This window comes from Scylla paramamosain, chromosome 27 (assembly GCF_035594125.1).
Source record: "Scylla paramamosain isolate STU-SP2022 chromosome 27, ASM3559412v1, whole genome shotgun sequence".
NCBI classification, from domain to species: domain Eukaryota; kingdom Metazoa; phylum Arthropoda; class Malacostraca; order Decapoda; family Portunidae; genus Scylla; species Scylla paramamosain.
Window position 1 is genome coordinate 162,501 of NC_087177.1, and position 17,500 is coordinate 180,000.

Below are 17,500 nucleotides of genomic sequence, written 5' to 3' on the forward strand. Positions count from 1 at the left end.
TTTATGTGCAGACATCTGACTGAGACCTAACACCGAATACTGGCACTTGAGGCAATGGTAATGGGTCTGTTTCTGGTTGTGGTTGCAGCCTTGGATGCCGCAGGGCTGGGACGGTGTGAACTTCTCAAAGCCCGCAGCATTGATAGAATCACGTTTCTGGTGTTGCCTGCGGTGCGCCACCACCTTGTTGGTGTCGGTGCAAACGAAATCACACTTGAGGCAATGGAAATGCGACGCCTTGTTCTGTTGTTGCCCTGTGGAAAAATTTCTTTTATTAGATACTGCTAATTATATATATATATATATATATATATATATATATATATATATATATATATATATATATATATATATATATATATATATATATATATATATATATATATATATATATATATATATATAATGTAAAAGAATAGTTATTGCACAATCATAAGGGGTTCTCTTTTTTATCTAGACTTACTCGTATTTACTGACACATAATAGTCATAATTGGTCACAACGTGCAGGTAAGTGTAATGGAGGACAGGACTCACCTATCATGGAGGCGTACACACAGTCAGGACGGCCGCAGGAGACATTTGAACGGAATTGATTGAAATCTCCCCCCATGAGGGTGTCTAGCCGCTCGTGGCGCGCCGTGTGCTGCACAAAGCGCGTCTTATCGCAGAAGGAGTAACCGCAGTCTTTCCTCATGCAGTGGAAATGAGTCTGGTGCTCCCGGTACCCGCAGTGGGGATACTGACAATCTTCGTTGAACCTGCATCAAATATAATATTATACCATAAGATAAAATGCAAAATTGTAAAAAGTCCAGTAATTATTGCTGCACTCAACACTTATATTAATGAATAGCTTAATTTTAATGGGGGTTGCCAAAAAAACATCGACTAAATTTGATTATAAAGATTACTGCTACTGCTACTACTATTACTACTAGTACTACTGTGGTGGTTGTTGCTGCTGCTGTTACAGCATTGATGCTGATTCCATCATCACTACCATCTCTAACTACAATTACCTCACAGAATCTAAACTGGAAAGGTTTTAGTAATCTTACCTGAAGCGAATATAACCATCTGGCACTGGCTCATCCTTGAGCAAACGTAAAGAGGTGTTGGATCGTATCTTCTTGGCCTCTTGAGAGTTGAAGTCGTCGGCTCCAAGTCTCTTTCCCAGCATGGCCAAGTGTGGGGAGGTTCCAAGAGAGGAGGATAAAAGTGGGTTAGGATCTGGCCCAGATCCGTGCAGGCCCGACAGTCCTCCATGTCCTGGTGATCCGTGAGTCAGATCCCCGTTCGGACGAACTCCTGGAAACATGAGGTTCTGGTGGGCCATAGCAGCGAGAGTTGGATGGACCTGCCAGGCAGCTGGAGGTAGCATGCGTGGTAAGGAACCAGGAAACATTCCCGCCATGCCTAAATGAGGTCCGAATGGAGATGGGAGGCCAGGGAAGCTTGTAGCCTGAGTGTACACGAGTGGGAACTGTGGTACTGTCTGTGGTCCAGTGAGGCCGCTGCTACTGTTAATGGCATTGCTGTTGAGCTGCCTTGGGCTGCTGATGGAGATGCTTGGTGTTGTACCCATGAAGCTTGATGTATTAATTGGGCTTCTTGGACTACTAGGATGATCATTGACCTCCGCTTTAGGTTGAACATTTGTTCCATCTTCTTCTTGCTCTGCTGAAGCTTCCACTTCTTCGTCTCCCGTGTTGGAGAACCCAAGTGGGTTCATTGGGCCGCCAGTTGCGTGTTTAAGAAGATGAGGTTTTAACCTTTCATATTCACTGAAGGCCTGATTGCAAATTTGGCAATGGAAATGTTCCTTCTTCTTCAGTTTGCAGAAAGGCCTTCCACATGAAAATTCTGGACCGTACTGCGGGTGGCGCTCTGGAATGTGCCAGTCAGATCCCAGAGCTACTGCTGCTGCTGCGGCTGCTGCAGCAGCAGCTGCTGCCAGTGGTGCCTGCTCTCGGTTTAGATTCGGTAGGATGCGGCTCGGGTAAAGGTCTCCTTGTTGACTCATAGGACGAAGCTGATCAGATTCTTGGTCTGGACGTTCCTCTGACTCAGCCTGTTCCATGCGGTCTCTAATGGGTGAGTGCATATCCGGAGGAAGGGGTGAGCGGCGGGTGGCGGTGATGGTAAGGCTGCCGGACACTGGGAGCGTATATGTTGTCGAGTTCTGAGGACGTGATGATGGCGGAATGGGCGTTACAAGGGCTCCAGCTTCTCCTCGAGAGTTTGATGATGGTCTCATGTTGGCTGGAGTCGACACAGGAAAGGGTGACAGTGGGTAGAAGGTCCCTGATGACTTCACCACTGGAGGGGAAAAATCTGCATGTCAGTGTAATCTGAAACTATGTAACCAGATGAAGAGTGGAATAATTTATTACTATCTTGATTTGTGATAAAAATTTGATTTGTGATAAAAAAGTGTGTGTGTGTGTGTGTGTGTGTGTGTGTGTGTGTGTGTGTGTGTGTGTGTGTGTGTGTGTGTGTGTGTGTGTGTGTGTGTGTGTGTGTGTGTGTGTGTGTGTGTGTGTGTGTGTGTGTGTGTGTGTGTGTGTGTGTGTGTGTGTGTGTGTGTGTGTGTGTGTGTGTTTCACTTGCTAGCTTTGTGATTTAACTGATAAAAAAATCTGCTTCGTAATAACAAAAGTCACACACCAACCTTGTGCCTTGTTGGGGGACTCAGGGTCCCCACTGGCAGCGGGAGTGTCCATGGGACTGTCAGGACGCGGCTTCTTCAGGTAGATGGGAGACTGAGGGCCAAGGCTGTGAGAGGAGCCTCCTTCTTCCTCCTGTTGATGCTTCTCTGCGTGAGACTCAAGGGTCTGGTAGCGTACGAAGGAGAAACCGCAGCGGGTGCAGTGGTAGTGCTTATTCACCTTATTGCTGTGGGGATGTAGTAGGTATATCAATAGCGAGAAAGCTTCACGTGCTGAATTCATAAATTGGCAGCCGTATTCTTATTGATGTTATCTTTGTTATAACACTGACACATACATGAGCGGTCCTCGCGTTCCAATAAGAGACACCGTTTGCAGAAAACAAAGATACAAACTTTAAACTAGTCGATGACTTACCTTTGACAGTTGGGTGAGCGGCAGTCAATATTGCGGTCGATGGCGATGAAGCCTTCAGGGATGGGTGTGTTTTCGTGAAAGTCGTGGGCATGAAGGGTCAGAACATCGGCATGTGAGGTGACATAGAGGCAACGAGGGTGAGCACAGTGGTAGTGACGGCGACCGAGCAGAGGGCAAAGTTGGTCCGGGCAGGGCACGCCTTCACCAAACGGATAAAACCCGTCCATTATCTCCGCCTGTGATAGAACAGCACGTCAGTTATAGTTATAATTGCTAAAAAGAGGCTGCGTATGTATGTTGCTGCGTTTATTAATGAGGATGTACTCCTTTATATTTGCAATGTCTTAATGTCAATTTCTATAACCACATTCTAAGGGGTGGCAACTGCGTAGAGCTAAGTCGACTTATCAGGAAAGGATGCAGACGACTTTCACCTGTGGCTGGAGCGGATTAACGAGCAGCGGGCCGTTAATGGGCAGGAGGACTGGCTGGGGGCCTCCGGGTGTGGCTGATGGAACCGCGGTGGCACAAGGGCTAATGGTGGTTGTGGTGGTGCAGCTGGTGCTGGTGCTGCAAGGAATGGATAATCGCGGCGGTGAGGCCTCGCGTCCCATCTGTGCTAAGTGTCCCAGTGGCGTCATGGGATGTGGACCCATAGGTAATCCAACTGCCCCATGAGGTGGAGGAGAGTTCTTAGGCAATTTAAAGCTGGTAAAGATGGCTTGCGGAGAGTCATGGCCACTCGATACCGGGAGCTGAGAGGAAGAAAAATGTTGCTGTAGCTACAGAACTCATGTTGACGGATGCTTTAAGAATCTGAATACCTCATTAAAACCTGCACACAGGATCAAAGTTTGTCCTTGTATCAGTTTGAAGATTCTCAATGAAGTCGTGAATTATATCCCAAGTTGAGACCGTGTGACACTCTCTCTCTCTCTCTCTCTCTCTCTCTCTCTCTCTCTCTCTCTCTCTCTCTCTCTCTCTCTCTCTCTCTCTCTCTCTCTCTCTCTCTCTCTCTCCTTCAAATCATCTCCTCTAATATTGATGCAAAGCTTGGACTTTATCAAGATCACATATTATTATTATTATTATTATTATTATTATTATTATTATTATTATTATTATTATTATTATTATTATCATCATCATTTTTATATTATCATCATCATCATCATCATCATTATTATTATTATTATTATTATTATTATTATTATTATCATTATTATTATTATTAATATCACCATCATCACCATCATCATCATCATTATCATTATTATTATTTCTAGATTTGGAAACCTTTAAAAAAAAAATTCCATTGTTCACACTTGAAGTGGCAAGATGCATTATCTAAACTGTGAGACTTGTCAGGATTTCTCTTGTCTTGTAGTGTTGTAACTAACTCTCATAAGTTCGATGCAAGGCATTAAGAAGTTTTGTGCATGAAGAGACTTCAAATTTCAGATAAACTGCGCAGTAGTTTCTTTTGCAGTTCAGTAAGATCTCTTTTGTGTTTTTAATTAGAAAATAAACTGAAGTAAAAACATGGAGTGATAGTGTTATCAGCGCCCTCACACGGGGCCTGGTGTTCAGGTCTCGTAGACATGATAAGTTAGCAAGCGACAGGCAGGAGGGCCGGCCACTGTAACTCCTTGCTTTACTGTGTGATCCTTTTCTGTTATACAATTCTTACAATAATATTTATTTAATCTGTATGCCTTTATCTATCTATCTATCTATCTATCTATCTATCTATCTATCTATCTATCTATCTATCTATCTATCTATCTATCTATATATATATATATATATATATATATATATATATATATATATATATATATATATATATATATATATATATATATATATTGCATTTGTTATCGTTTACATACAAATGAAGCTTTTAAGATGCCAGGCCTTGCTGGACTTGATTAATGATGTGAGTATTGAACAAGAACAAAGCGTTAGGTCATCGTGCCATATGGACGTAATTAGTGAGCCGAGTGGGTCAGTTAGCGGAAAACAATGTACTAACTTACGTAGTCATTCCACACCTGAAAATAATTGAAAACAAGAAATGGAATCAAACACTTGCCCGGATATTTTGGTTCGATCTCTACAGTGAATATTTGATTAAATAGCTGAAAATTACTTCATCAGATTCATAATTGTCTGCAAGACATTCAGTCTACACAGAAAGTGGACAATGAGGTAAGATGCTGCTACCAAGGCTTACAAACAACTCATAAGGAGGGAGTGACAATGACGCACCTCGATCACCCTGTTCTTCGGCGGTCTTCCGCGTTTACGTTTGAACATGGCGTCGACAGAAGTGACGGAGGCCACACCCATAGGACCGCCTGAACCCGGGGCTGCCAGAGTGAGGCGGCGGGCGTAGTCGTGCATCCTGAAGTGCTCCAGTCGGCGGAAGGGTTTGTCCCCTGCTGCCAGGATGGCCTCGCCACAACTTTCCTGCACCACACACACACACACACACACACACACACACACACACACACACACACACACACACACCGCCCTCCGCGTTAGTCAGCATGCCACACCCACACAATATACTCACTTGAAACAATAGTTACTGAATGCTTGCCGAGTTAATGTAAATAAAACAAGCAACAAAATATAAATCACAGAAACACCAAATTTACCCACTCACAAAAAAAAACAACATAAATGAAGCATATCAAAGCCGGTTTATTTAGCAAGCCTCATCATATAGCTGCAACGTTGTTTTTATACTGAATAAAATAAAAAATAAAAAAAGTTTCCATTTAGAAACTTTGGTCGTGTCAAATACATTATTATTGTTGTTACAGTTACCATAATTATTGCTGATAGTAACACGTAACCTGTGTCACTCAGCGCTTCTAAAAGCAACACACTGCTCAAAGGCAACAAACTGACTGATTTCAGTCAAGTGGAGCAAAACTTACCCAGTTACAATGGTAGTGGTCGGCGTGGTCCTGGATGGGGCAGTCAGGGGGACAGGGGCGAGGGTCATCGGCCGGGGTCACCATGGTGTAATGTTCATCAGTGATCAGTGTTTGCTGCTCGTGCACTCGTCCATGCTCCCGTGCACTCTCGCGGCCACGGAACACTGTCTCACATTCATCACAGTGCCAGTGCTCCACGTTGGATAAGTCACAGCCCGGGTGACACGGGTCGTCTCTCCCGATGTATCTCAGCCATCGTTCCCAGTCTCTGTCCTCGCCAGCTCCCATTCCCAGGCTCAGGTCTACAGGAGATGCTGGTCCTGAGGAGGAGGAGCATGGCGTGGACGCTGAGCTGGTGGCAGAGCCCCCAGGGAAAAGGCCATGAGCTGCTGGTGGAGTAACACCCAAGAGGCGTGCCAACGGATGCTGGGATTCAGCAAGACCTGGTGGAGGAAAACCCCCCATCAAGAAGCCGGGGGTACGTTGAAGACCGGAAGGCATGGGACCAGGGGTGCCAGGGGTGCTGGGGGTGGGACACGGCCCTAATGGGGACGAGGAATCTTCACTTCTCTGGTCACTAGGACACATGGGAACACCAGCCAAGGGGCCTCCCATAGGACCAATAAGGGGATTGACAAGGGGTCCTCCATATGAACCAAGAGGGCGCAGTGCCTCGTGTAGGAGAGGAGCGAGGGCTGGATGACCCTCAGGTACTCCAAGCATGGTCTGCGCAAGCTTGTATTTCCTGTAAGCTCTCTCGTGATCTTGGCGTTCATGTTTTCTCTGCAAGAAAAAAAAAATCACATTAGAAACTAATTTAAACAAGCGTAAGACAGTAGAATTCACGATTAGCAGTGAATTAAAAGGACCAAAGACATGGAAGAGTTGCTGATAAGAACCTTGTGGGCAAAGATCTGGCCGGAGGAGTGCAGGACGTAGTTACACTCCGGTCTGATGCAGTGTATGTGGTTGACGACCCGTGAAAACTTGCAGCCTTCGTAAGGACATTCCTCTTGCTTCATAAACTTTTTAAAGCCGTCCTTGGTGAGTTGCTCATCCTTTATGTGGTACGTCTTATGCTTCTCTGCACAGAGATGAAAATAGATCGTTGAATTCAGGTCACTCACTATGGACGTTAAGAAAAAGATCACGTAATGGACAAACACCAAAACATCTATCACATAATTATTTGAAAACTGGAAATAACTATATAACATTTTCTTTTATTTATTCCAAGAACTCTTCATATTAAAACATATCTGAGAGAGAGAGAGAGAGAGAGAGAGAGAGAGAGAGAGAGAGAGAGAGAGAGAGAGAGAGAGAGAGAGAGAGAGAGAGAGAGAGAGAGAGAGAGAGCACCGTGGCATGTACTCACCCATATCAGCTTTGTTTTTGAAGGTGTATTGGCAGGTACTCCTCATGCAATGGAAGTGGGTGGTGCGCTGCCCGCTGAAGGCACACGCCGGCAGGCCGCAATCTTCAGAGGCGCGGAACCTCTGGAAGCCCTCCTGCAAGATGGCTGAATCCTTGCGATGGTAGTTAGCGTGCATCTGGACGTCTGAAGTACTTATGTAAACCTTGTCGCAGCTCTCCTGTTGGGGCAAATACTTGTGAGCTGGTATGGAACAGATTGACTGTCTCTGTACTTGCTTCATGGGAAGAAATCAAGTGCCTTATCTTTTAAACGTCCAGCACTAAAGTAAAATGATGTATATATTTTATCTATCTGTCCGCCTACCAGTCAATGTGACTCTTAGTAACATTTCCTATCATCGGAACCTTAAACCCGTACATAATGCGTTTGTAAAGTTCATGTTCCCAAAACATTATCAAAATGCTGTGACTTAAGCTGACCAACACAAACAATCTATGAGGCACTGGTTCCAAGTCGTCTCGGGTACTAGAAATGTTTTTGGTCTTACCTTGAGGCAGTGGTAATGCGTTTGCTTTCGGTTGTGGGAGCAGTTCGAGAAGCGGTCACTACAGTCGTCTGAGGGAGAGTAGCGCATGAAGCCGTGCTGGAGGCTCTCATCCCGCTTCTTGTGCCATTTGAAGTGTCGAATCATTTCCTCCTTCTTGCTGAACACTTTGCAGCTGCACTCGAGACAATGGAAGTGTTCTCTGTAGAAGGAAGTAGTTGATTATTTTTTTTATAAGGAAAATATACACATGCTTATTGGTAGTTCTACATTTCAGATAATCTAAACGTATCCTTTGTTGCGTGCTGTTTATAACTCAGGTGTAATATGGCTTGATCACTGTGAAGAATTATGAATGTAAGTTGATATGCCTGTCTGTGTTCGTGAAAATAATGATAATCAAAGCTCTTAGTATGTTATTGGTCTTCACCCCCTTTCTCTCTCTCTCTCTCTCTCTCTCTCTCTCTCTCTCTCTCTCTCTCTCTCTCTCTCTCTCTCTCTCACACACACACACACACACACACACGCGTGTTTATAACACGCATATATGAGGATGTGACAGGAATTTACTTCTAAAGATTCAATAACAGCAATAATAGATGTTCATTACCTTAAATTGTGTTCCCTGCAAGAGAGGTTACCGCACTCAAGCGCCGAACTGAAGGGCTTCACATAGCGGGAATAATCGATTTGGGGTTTGGCGAGGGCGTCTCGCACTCCCATGCTGCCGGTGAGGAGCTGGGAGGGTGCCGGCCCCACGGACCCCAAGGACAGGCCCGCTAGCCCCGGAGTCACTGCTGGGAAGAACACAGATGTGATTTATTCTTGATTCAAGACTTCTGCAGCTTCTTAATATAACAACACAAATGCATTTAAAAACAAAGCCAGTTACTCGTACCCACTGATGGCATCGAGTAGGAATTGCGGTACATCAATTATTCAGCACGTTTCCTGTTTGTTTTCATTCTGCGTCATTCACCATTGAGATAATGTCCGCTCGTTCCGCCACACGAGTGTCAATGTTACCACTGCCCGTGCGTCTCACTCATGGCATGTTAAATCCAATTACGAATTATGGAATGGATCATGATCTTACACATGTATGCAAGAACACATACAAACGTCCGAATGCGCTTCCTCCCTCCCTCCCTCTCTCTCTCTCTCTCTCTCTCTCTCTCTCTCTCTCTCTCTCTCTCTCTCTCTCTCTCTCTCTCTCTCTCTCTCTCTCTCTCTCTCTCTCTCTCTCACACACACACACACACACACACACACACACACACACACACACACACACACACACACACACACACACACACACACACACACACACACACTTTCACACCACTACATTTTTCTTTAGTTTCTAATTCATTGGGTTCATACGCTTTTCACAGACACATCCACCCACCCATCAACACACACACACACACACACACACACACACACACACACACACACACACACACACACACACACACACACACACACACACACTAATCCTCCTCAACTGCACTAAAAGAACTTGCTTGCCACCAGACCACGATGAAGGGGACGGGACACAACTCTCCTTCCGTTGGTCACCTCCAAACACGACAAAGCGTCGCCACTCGCTGGCTTCCTCACATCAACTCTCCAATGGCTCACAAGTACTCAAATGGGAGGCCGGAGGGCAGAGGGGTCGGTCACTCGTTGTAGCTGATGAGCAGGAGGCGATTGCGTCCCTCAACACTGACATGCCGTCACCTTATTTAGCAGAGGGTCGGCGGGATGCCCAATGCACACCCGATTTCCTTGTGTGGCTTGGCACTTCAGTAATGGTACTTGCCCCAGGGCTCCCGCAAATTGTCACGAGACAAGGACATTCGCACTGATGATGGACACGGAGACACAGTATAATGGATTTTCCAAAATTTTTGAAAATACTTGGTTGAGAAGTTACTTAACCTCCTCGTCCTGTGTTGACTAGGAACATGTCTCACCGGACTGAAGAAATGTGAATGAGTGTTGTGTATGTGTGGTTTGTGGTGAGAGAGGGCGTGTGGGCGGGTGTGGGGGCCCGCTTCCGCTGGCCTGCAAGGAGGATGACCACTACCTGGGACGCGCGCACTGCTCTCCGCTCCTATGTGCGGCGGCATCAAGGGCGAGACTGGCGTGGCGACCTCAGTGCGCGATCAATTGCAGGGCTAACTGAGGATGTCCTGGTGGGCAGGCCGGCCGGCCCCGGCGACCACCACGGGAAGCACGGGAGGGCGCCGCTGCTGCCCTGCTGTATCACTCCAGTGGCTCCTTGTTGGTCGCCGTCAGAATTCCTCTTGTTTCCTTGTTTGTGTTCACTGCTTACACAGCGAAGTGAAGCTACGCGCTCGTAGCCTCTTCCTTTAAGTACCTTGTCTTCATGTGTGGTGACATACAGCATGTGTACTTAGAGGACATGACATTCCGTGTCATTTCCCTCACCCACACACCTGATACGGTGTTATCCTCTACGTACAATGATATCAAATGTGGCGACACTTGGACAACAGTAACTATATTCTTCTGTCCTGGCAGTTATTGTGGTGGTGGGTTCAGAATGCACTTAATGAAACCTTTTAAGTCACTACATGTCTGGTGGAGAAAAAGTGGTGGGCGTGGTCTTGTCCTCGGAGCCACGCCTTCCTGCTGCGGACACTGATTATCATCTTACTCCGTTGTACAGTCTCAATAATTTCTGTCTTTTATTTATTTTTATCTATTTGAATTTATTTTTTCATCTTTGGTGCTTCTTTTGGGAAGTCTATCCTTCTTTGATGGACCAGTGTACTCCCAGTAATAATGTAATGGCCCTCGAGAAATGTGAACATGTGCACAACACTACTCGTACAGTTAAAACACTTATGTTTTAAGAGAGGTGAGTGATTAATTAAATCTATATATTGATAAAAAGTGAGGGTGTGCGAGGCCATGAAGGGAGGGAGAGTAAGGAAAAACTTTGTTGGTGAGAAATAAAATCTGACAACAGACTTTCATCAATGACCGTGTTGCCGTGCATTATTTATTTCGTCTTTTATAAACTGTAAAACGAAGAAAAAAAAAATTGGACTCGTAAACATTGTCACCCAGCCAGGCTTCTCGTACAAAAGCCATGACACCAAATAATGGTCGGCAGCGGAACACTCAGAAGGGCTCATAACAGTAATTGGAGCGGCCGTCAGCTCCACCCCAGGCGACACTCTTAAATGAATGGCCATAAATCACCTCTCTTGGGAATTATAAGCCGACCCGTTTACAGGGAATGCCAGGCAGCCTCTACTTGTGTTCCGTCCCACGCTTCTCCGCATGTATCGCCGGGTGGCGCGTGTGGTGGACGATGCCTCGTTTCTCCAGAGGATGGAAGCTCCCGTGAGGTTGCTGGAGGAATGACCGTCACTACTAGTAGGGCTTTCAGGAGCGTGTCGACGGCGCCACCCGCTGGGCAATTGATCCGCCGGACGCTTTCTGAGATCAATAACGAAATTGGAGGGTTGTCGTTCTTTGCCGGCATTCCCGTCACTTATGAATTATTTACAAAATGAATAAACATCAGATTTGACACTATAAATTATATGCCTTGAAATTCAAGCGTCTTAACTCGTGGCAGAAAGGAAATAAATAAATAAAATTTGAAAGTTTAAAAGGCAGTGTCAGCGGGATCTGTCAGCGCCCACCCGGGGTTCGGAGCAAAAAAATGAAACATTAGCACCATGGAGCGCTTGAATTTGCTGGCGTCTCTCTCTATTCGGCGTTTTAATGTATGGCGACCATGAATATTTTAGGATGGGTTCGCCTCAGGGAAAATTGGTACGCGTGTTATGAACCGAGTTTTTTTTTTTTTTTTTTTAAATTTGTGAGCCATTCTGAATTGATGACAGTGGAGACTACAACTTCGGTATTCCTGTGAACTTTTATTTTTCTCGTGGAGGTTTGCGTATGCTGCGTAACGTTACTAGAATGACCTTGCTGACTACACTGCTGCTCGCTCGTGTTATGATCCTTTGACCTCCCCTTGACCTCCTCGCTCTCTCAGGTCAGTGGAATAATGACAAGACTCTTCGAGTTGTTTACTCTCGCCAATCATGAAATATGTGGACTCCCCTTTCCCTCATTCCTCTTCACTGGTTTGGCCACAGACCTGCTAAGAAAGTTCCGTGCACCGTGGTGGAACTAATCTACTCCATCAATTAAAATTTCAAAGTAAATTTGCTTCAAGTTCATGTAGACTGAGATCAAAATGATAATTGATGATCGGATAGTGAGGGCAAGTGCATTCTGAATATATAAAAAAAGACATTCCTATCCCCACGCACCAGACAGTCCCGTCTCGCTTCTAGCGGCATGCCTTGTGCAACACTCATGGCGGCGGCTGTAGCGGCCAAAATGATGAGGGCTGAGTTGAACGTCATTTGTTATCAGAGGCCAGAAATACACGAGGCCTTCCTGCCACGCTGCCTCTGCTGCTTCTTGGCAGGACCCGTCGCTCCAAGCCCTCAGATTGTTGACGGAAGACGCCAGCCAGGCCACCACTTAGTTGATAACAAGTGCACCGCTGAGCGTAAGTGGTGGATCTTTATTGACCTACAGTTTATGATCAACACGACCAAACCTTAACACTGTGTAATATCAAATTTCACGTACCTACCACGAACCTCTGCATAATCTCCATCACTTTGGACAGTCCAGTATTTAATACGATCATGAGAATCCGAAGAATTTCCAGAGAACAGTATGAAGAGGAACTCGTCAGGAAAACAATAAACACACACAAGTTCTCTCAGAAAGTGTTCTTATTGGACTAAAGAGATGGTATCAGAACGAATCTCAAGATGGGAAAAGAATGATGACTGGAAAACCGCCCGTTGAGATTGGACAGCACGAGACAGAAGGAACAGGAAGAAAACGAACACAAGACTAAGATGGATATCACGTTTCTCCCCCTCTTCTTTTCTTTAATGAAGTAATTAATTTTGTTTTTGGTTTAACTAGCTGCCGGTAGGAGCACCACTTCTGTAATTTTTCTTGGCATCCACTTAACTTTCCTCTTTCCCGTACCTAAGTGTTACAACCGACGCAGGTTTCAGGAAGAGAGGAATGACCGGAGCAGATATGTAGACAAGGAGTTGATCGGGACCCGTAACCTTACCAGCCCTGCAGAGTGTGTCCGGACAGCCTGGTAAGGGGACACCAGTGATGCCCAGTGTATCCGGGGGGAGGGAAACGAGCGGACACGTGTATGAGAGAGAGAGAGAGAGAGAGAGAGAGAGAGAGAGAGAGAGAGAGAGAGAGAGAGAGAGAGAGAGAGAGAGAGAATGATACTATGTGAATAAGAATACTGATGAAGAAAAGAGAAGAACAGTCATCACCAGACAAACAGATTCCGTGGCTGCCGCTCGAGTACCATTATGCCGCTGTTGGCTTTACCATTCTCGTGTTGACCTGCACTCGCATCCACGCCCTCCACCCCACCAAGCGCCCACCAGCTCACTCACACCACCCACGCCTGTCCTCGCACCCCCTAACCTTCCCCACCCTGACACGCTCAACACCTACCATTCCTCACCTCATCATCTCCTCCCAGTCTCCTCCTCGCCTCCTCTTCCCTCACTACATTAACCGATTGCAATATCCTGCATGCGCCCTCGCGACCTTTATGGGTGATTTCGAACAGGGGACGAGTGGGAGGCGCTCAATAAATTTGGCCTCAGCTCGTGACACCTCGCCACGACTGCCATTCCTCGGTAAAGACAAGGAAGAGGAAGACGAATTAAGAGAGAAGGAAAACAAGAATTTTTTTTTTTCTTGTTTCACTTAAGACGGTCTAAAGACAGCTGCTCTTGATTGGTGAATGAGCATGTACAGGGATACTCTCCATCCGTGTGTCTGTGTCTGTCATTTTTTGCTCTCTCTTTCTCTCTTGCTGCCTAAAACTTTTCCTTTCACCTCCAGACAGCAGCAGCAGCAGCCAGGTCACTTTCCACTAGTCTCTCACCATCAGGGAGTTAATATAAAAGATTGAGCATCCTGAGACATCCCAGAATTATGCAGGAAGCGTCTCCCTCCCAGCTTCTCTCCCCCTCCCTTGCTTTCCTTCCCTTCCCCTCTCCCCTCTCCCTACGGGCAACAGGGCAGAGGGCGTGAGAACCGGAAGGAGCTGAAGGGGTTAGGAGAAGCAGCCTCAAGGAAATGAAATCGGCGGAAATCTAGAATGAAGCAGCGACGCGAGAGATGCTGGGATGCTACTGAGGCGGATTGAAGGTGAAAGTGTGGAAACTGAGGTGATGGTGATGACAGGTGGGAGGGAAGCAGTAAAGGAGAGGAGGAGGAGGAGGAGGAGGAGGAGGAGGAGGAGGAGGAGGAGGAGGAGGGTGAGAGGAGGGTGGTGTACAAAAATCACTCTTGCGTGTGAAGGAAAACTGGTTGTTGTTGTTGTTGTTGGTGTTTTTGTTTCGGAAATGATGTTATTACGTATTTCATGACGTTCGTTGTCGTCGTGGGTGCTTTGTTAACAAGTGTCTTTTTTGTGGTTGTGGACGAGGTTATGCAATGCTTTGTGGATGCGTGGAAGAAAACCAATGAGACTTTTATAAGTGGGGCGTGACTGATTGAAACACTGAAGGACACCATGGAGAGAAAGGGAAAGATGAAAGGAAAGAGTAAATCAGAAGGAATATGACTTAGGCTCAGAGAGAGAGAGAGAGAGAGAGAGAGAGAGAGAGAGAGAGAGAGAGAGAGAGAGAGAGAGAGAGAGAGAGAGAGAGAGTAAAGTTATTCTGAATAATAAGAGGTGAGTCTGTTGTTGATACAAAATACGAAGAACACAACGAACATTTGTTTCTCTTTTTTCACAAGATTCCTTCCCCCGCCCACCCACCCACCTACACACACACACATACACACATACACACACACACTTAAGTGCAAAAACAACCCACAATTGCTCCTACAAAGGGGTGAGGAATTAAGAGATGAGAAACTTTGTAAAGGTCACACATTGGTCAAAACTCTTCCTCTTATAAATACACTAATGACCGTGTGTGTGTGTGTGTGTGTGTGTGTGTGTGTGTGTGTGTGTGTGTGTGTGTGTGTGTGTGTGTGTGTTTTACTAGCTTGCTTGCTCCGTTGCGGGTACGAAAAAGTCTCCGAGTGCATTTCAGAGATGGAGGTTGTCTTGTGAAGGTAGTGAGAGGCGGGGCGTGCTGGCCTCCGAACACGCTGGGAGGAGGGAAGTGTGGCCAATTATCCGCCGTGACGAGGTAGAAATATGGCGAGATTATGTGGGAGAAGGAGGAGGAGGAGGAAGAGGAGGAAGAGGAGGAGGAGGTAAGTGGAAGAGACTAAGGGAGGTAGTGGGCAGGCGAGGGAGAATGATGTGTGAAGTGAGAAGGAAGATAACTTACATGGAAATGAACTGAGATAAAGGTTAAGATTAATAGGCTACACGAGAGAGAGAGAGAGAGAGAGAGAGAGAGAGAGAGAGAGAGAGAGAGAGAGAGAGAGAGAGAGAGAGAGAGAGAGAGAGAGAGAAAGGGGGTGAGGGGAGGGAGTAGGTACGGAAGCGACCGTCGTGCCTGATGATAAAATATCGTGTGTCAAGGGCGTCCGTAGCCGAGTGTCATAAGCGGGAAACAAGGCTTCACTCTTGCTGTGTCGCTCTCCACCTCACTCATCCACCCGACTCACGCTCCACAGCACAGGGCACCTACTCCAGCCACGCAGCCTGCTTGTCCCCCTCCCTTGAAGAGGTGGTGGTAGTCTTTAAAATAATTTCCCTCAGAAACGTCCTTTTATCAACAGTTGGCTGGTTCTATTGGGTTCAAGAGTCCAGCATTTACCGATCAGATGTTACCAGTCACTCCTTGTCTTCCTGGACTAGACGTGGTTGATGCTAAAGTCTTGCGAGCTACCTGCGTTCACCCGTATAGATATTTGTGAGATTACTTCAGTATTTGTCGTGTTTAGGAGCATTATGAACACATCGTAGGCCTCGACAGTGCTCAGGTTCATTTCACATTAAATCAAATATTACTGTTCTGTGGCAGAGCGTCGGATGCTGTGAGGAGAGGCGTGATCGGCGGGACATATCGGCAGGAAATTTGACACTACTAGTCTTGTTGTCTTGTCAATGAGAGGAAGTAAGAGCTAAGTACACATCAAAAGAAAAATGTAACTCCATCCGTGAGGAACTCAGTAATGGTACACGCATGTACAAACGGTTCAAGTTTGTCGCCCGCGGCCGTGCCACACCCGAGGGTAGCCACACCCCGCTGGCGCTTCCCTCTCGCCCCGTCACCGTCCTGATTTATTCCCGTCGCCTCCTCTTTATTCCCGCATGCCACCCACCCTCAGGTAACGCTAGACGTATTTTATAGATATTTACTGCGACGTTTTTGTTGCTACTTGACACTCCACGTTATTTAAATCCGGTCCTTCCTCCTCATGTGTGAGTCATTTCGTCCGGTGGGCTGACAGAGGGGCGGCCTTTCTTATTATAGCTTGATGCGTCGTAACCGTGATCGAGATAATCCACTCGTGTGTGTGTGTGTGTGTGTGTGTGTGTGTGTGTGTGTGTGTGTGTGTGTGTGTGTGTGTGTGTGGCGGCAGCAAGAGGGGAGGAGCAGGATGGAAAGGATTGGTGCCACGGTAAACATGGAGCGCGACACATCCGGGGACCCTAAAGTGTCTCATCCTCGCCTCAACTCCCTCCTCCTCCTCCTCCTCCTCACTGTTCTTTATCTACCTTCAACCGGGACTCGGAGGACGCCCTCAACACTTCCCCGTCAGCAGCAGGTTTCCCACCCACACAACCACCCACACTGATCGTTGCCTTGAGTAACAAACAACGTACCGGCAGCACATGTGTCTGTCCTCATTACCACATCCCTATAGATTTAGCAAGCACTTAATGAATTTAACTTTTTTTTTTTTTTTTAATTTCCGGAGGGCATGTTTTTGCTTGGGTCAGTTTTTTTTTTGTGTCACCACATTACCTTGACGTCAGGTTGTCATTGGGTGTCTCGTACGGTCCAGGTCTCATGTAGCAGCAGCAGACCTTTAGCGTGTGCAGTCACATATGGGGATCTAATTAAACACCTTTGGGAATCCTCACACGCCAAATAGCTGTTAGTTACTGTACAGAAGAGGAGAAGGAAGAGGAGGAGGAGGAGGAGGAGGAGGAGGAGGAGGAGGAGGAGGAGGAGGAGGAGTAGGAGGAGGAGGAGGAGGAGAAGTAGGAGGAGGAGGAGGAAGCGCTCGATTACAGTACATTCACAAGCAGGATTTATTCATGGATTAAAGAGGCGAAACCCAACACCATGGGAGCGTCGAATCGCTGGGTTTCAAGCCTTATTGGGGTTATGAGGAAGCCAGGAGGAGGAGGAGGAAGAAACGGTCGTGAGGCGAGACGAGAGGAAGATAAAGAGTGAAAATTAACTTCTATACTTTCTACACTTCTACACTCCCAGCCTTAATACTGTTCCGAGTTTTATGGTATGTCATATGCGGTATTCAAACAGAAAGAGGCATACAGA

General features: G+C 46.4%; 1 protein-coding gene across 10 annotated transcripts in view; it reads right to left on the reverse strand.

The window, feature by feature from the left end:
- Positions 1-17,500, reverse strand: part of LOC135113989 (zinc finger protein castor homolog 1-like) — a 91,294-nt gene that overhangs the window by 329 nt on the left and 73,465 nt on the right. For 2 of the 10 annotated variants that reach the window (XM_064029563.1, XM_064029568.1), the window contains exons 4-16: positions 8,569-8,755; positions 7,962-8,160; positions 7,415-7,631; positions 6,939-7,165; positions 6,040-6,822; positions 5,360-5,560; positions 5,128-5,142; positions 3,523-3,843; positions 3,089-3,324; positions 2,674-2,897; positions 1,061-2,336; positions 537-760; positions 1-254 (exon numbers count right to left, since the gene is read on the reverse strand). The exon at positions 1-254 is cut by the window's left edge and continues 329 nt beyond it. In XM_064029563.1, the coding sequence (XP_063885633.1) occupies positions 1-254; positions 537-760; positions 1,061-2,336; positions 2,674-2,897; positions 3,089-3,324; positions 3,523-3,843; positions 5,128-5,142; positions 5,360-5,560; positions 6,040-6,822; positions 6,939-7,165; positions 7,415-7,631; positions 7,962-8,160; positions 8,569-8,755 (4,364 nt within the window). Of the gene's footprint in view, positions 255-536; positions 761-1,060; positions 2,337-2,673; positions 2,898-3,088; positions 3,325-3,522; positions 3,844-5,127; positions 5,143-5,359; positions 5,561-6,039; positions 6,823-6,938; positions 7,166-7,414; positions 7,632-7,961; positions 8,161-8,568; positions 8,756-8,856; positions 9,069-9,902; positions 9,946-17,500 lie in introns of those variants that run through there. The other 8 variants (XM_064029573.1, XM_064029572.1, XM_064029570.1 and 5 more) reach the window with 8 other exon arrangements.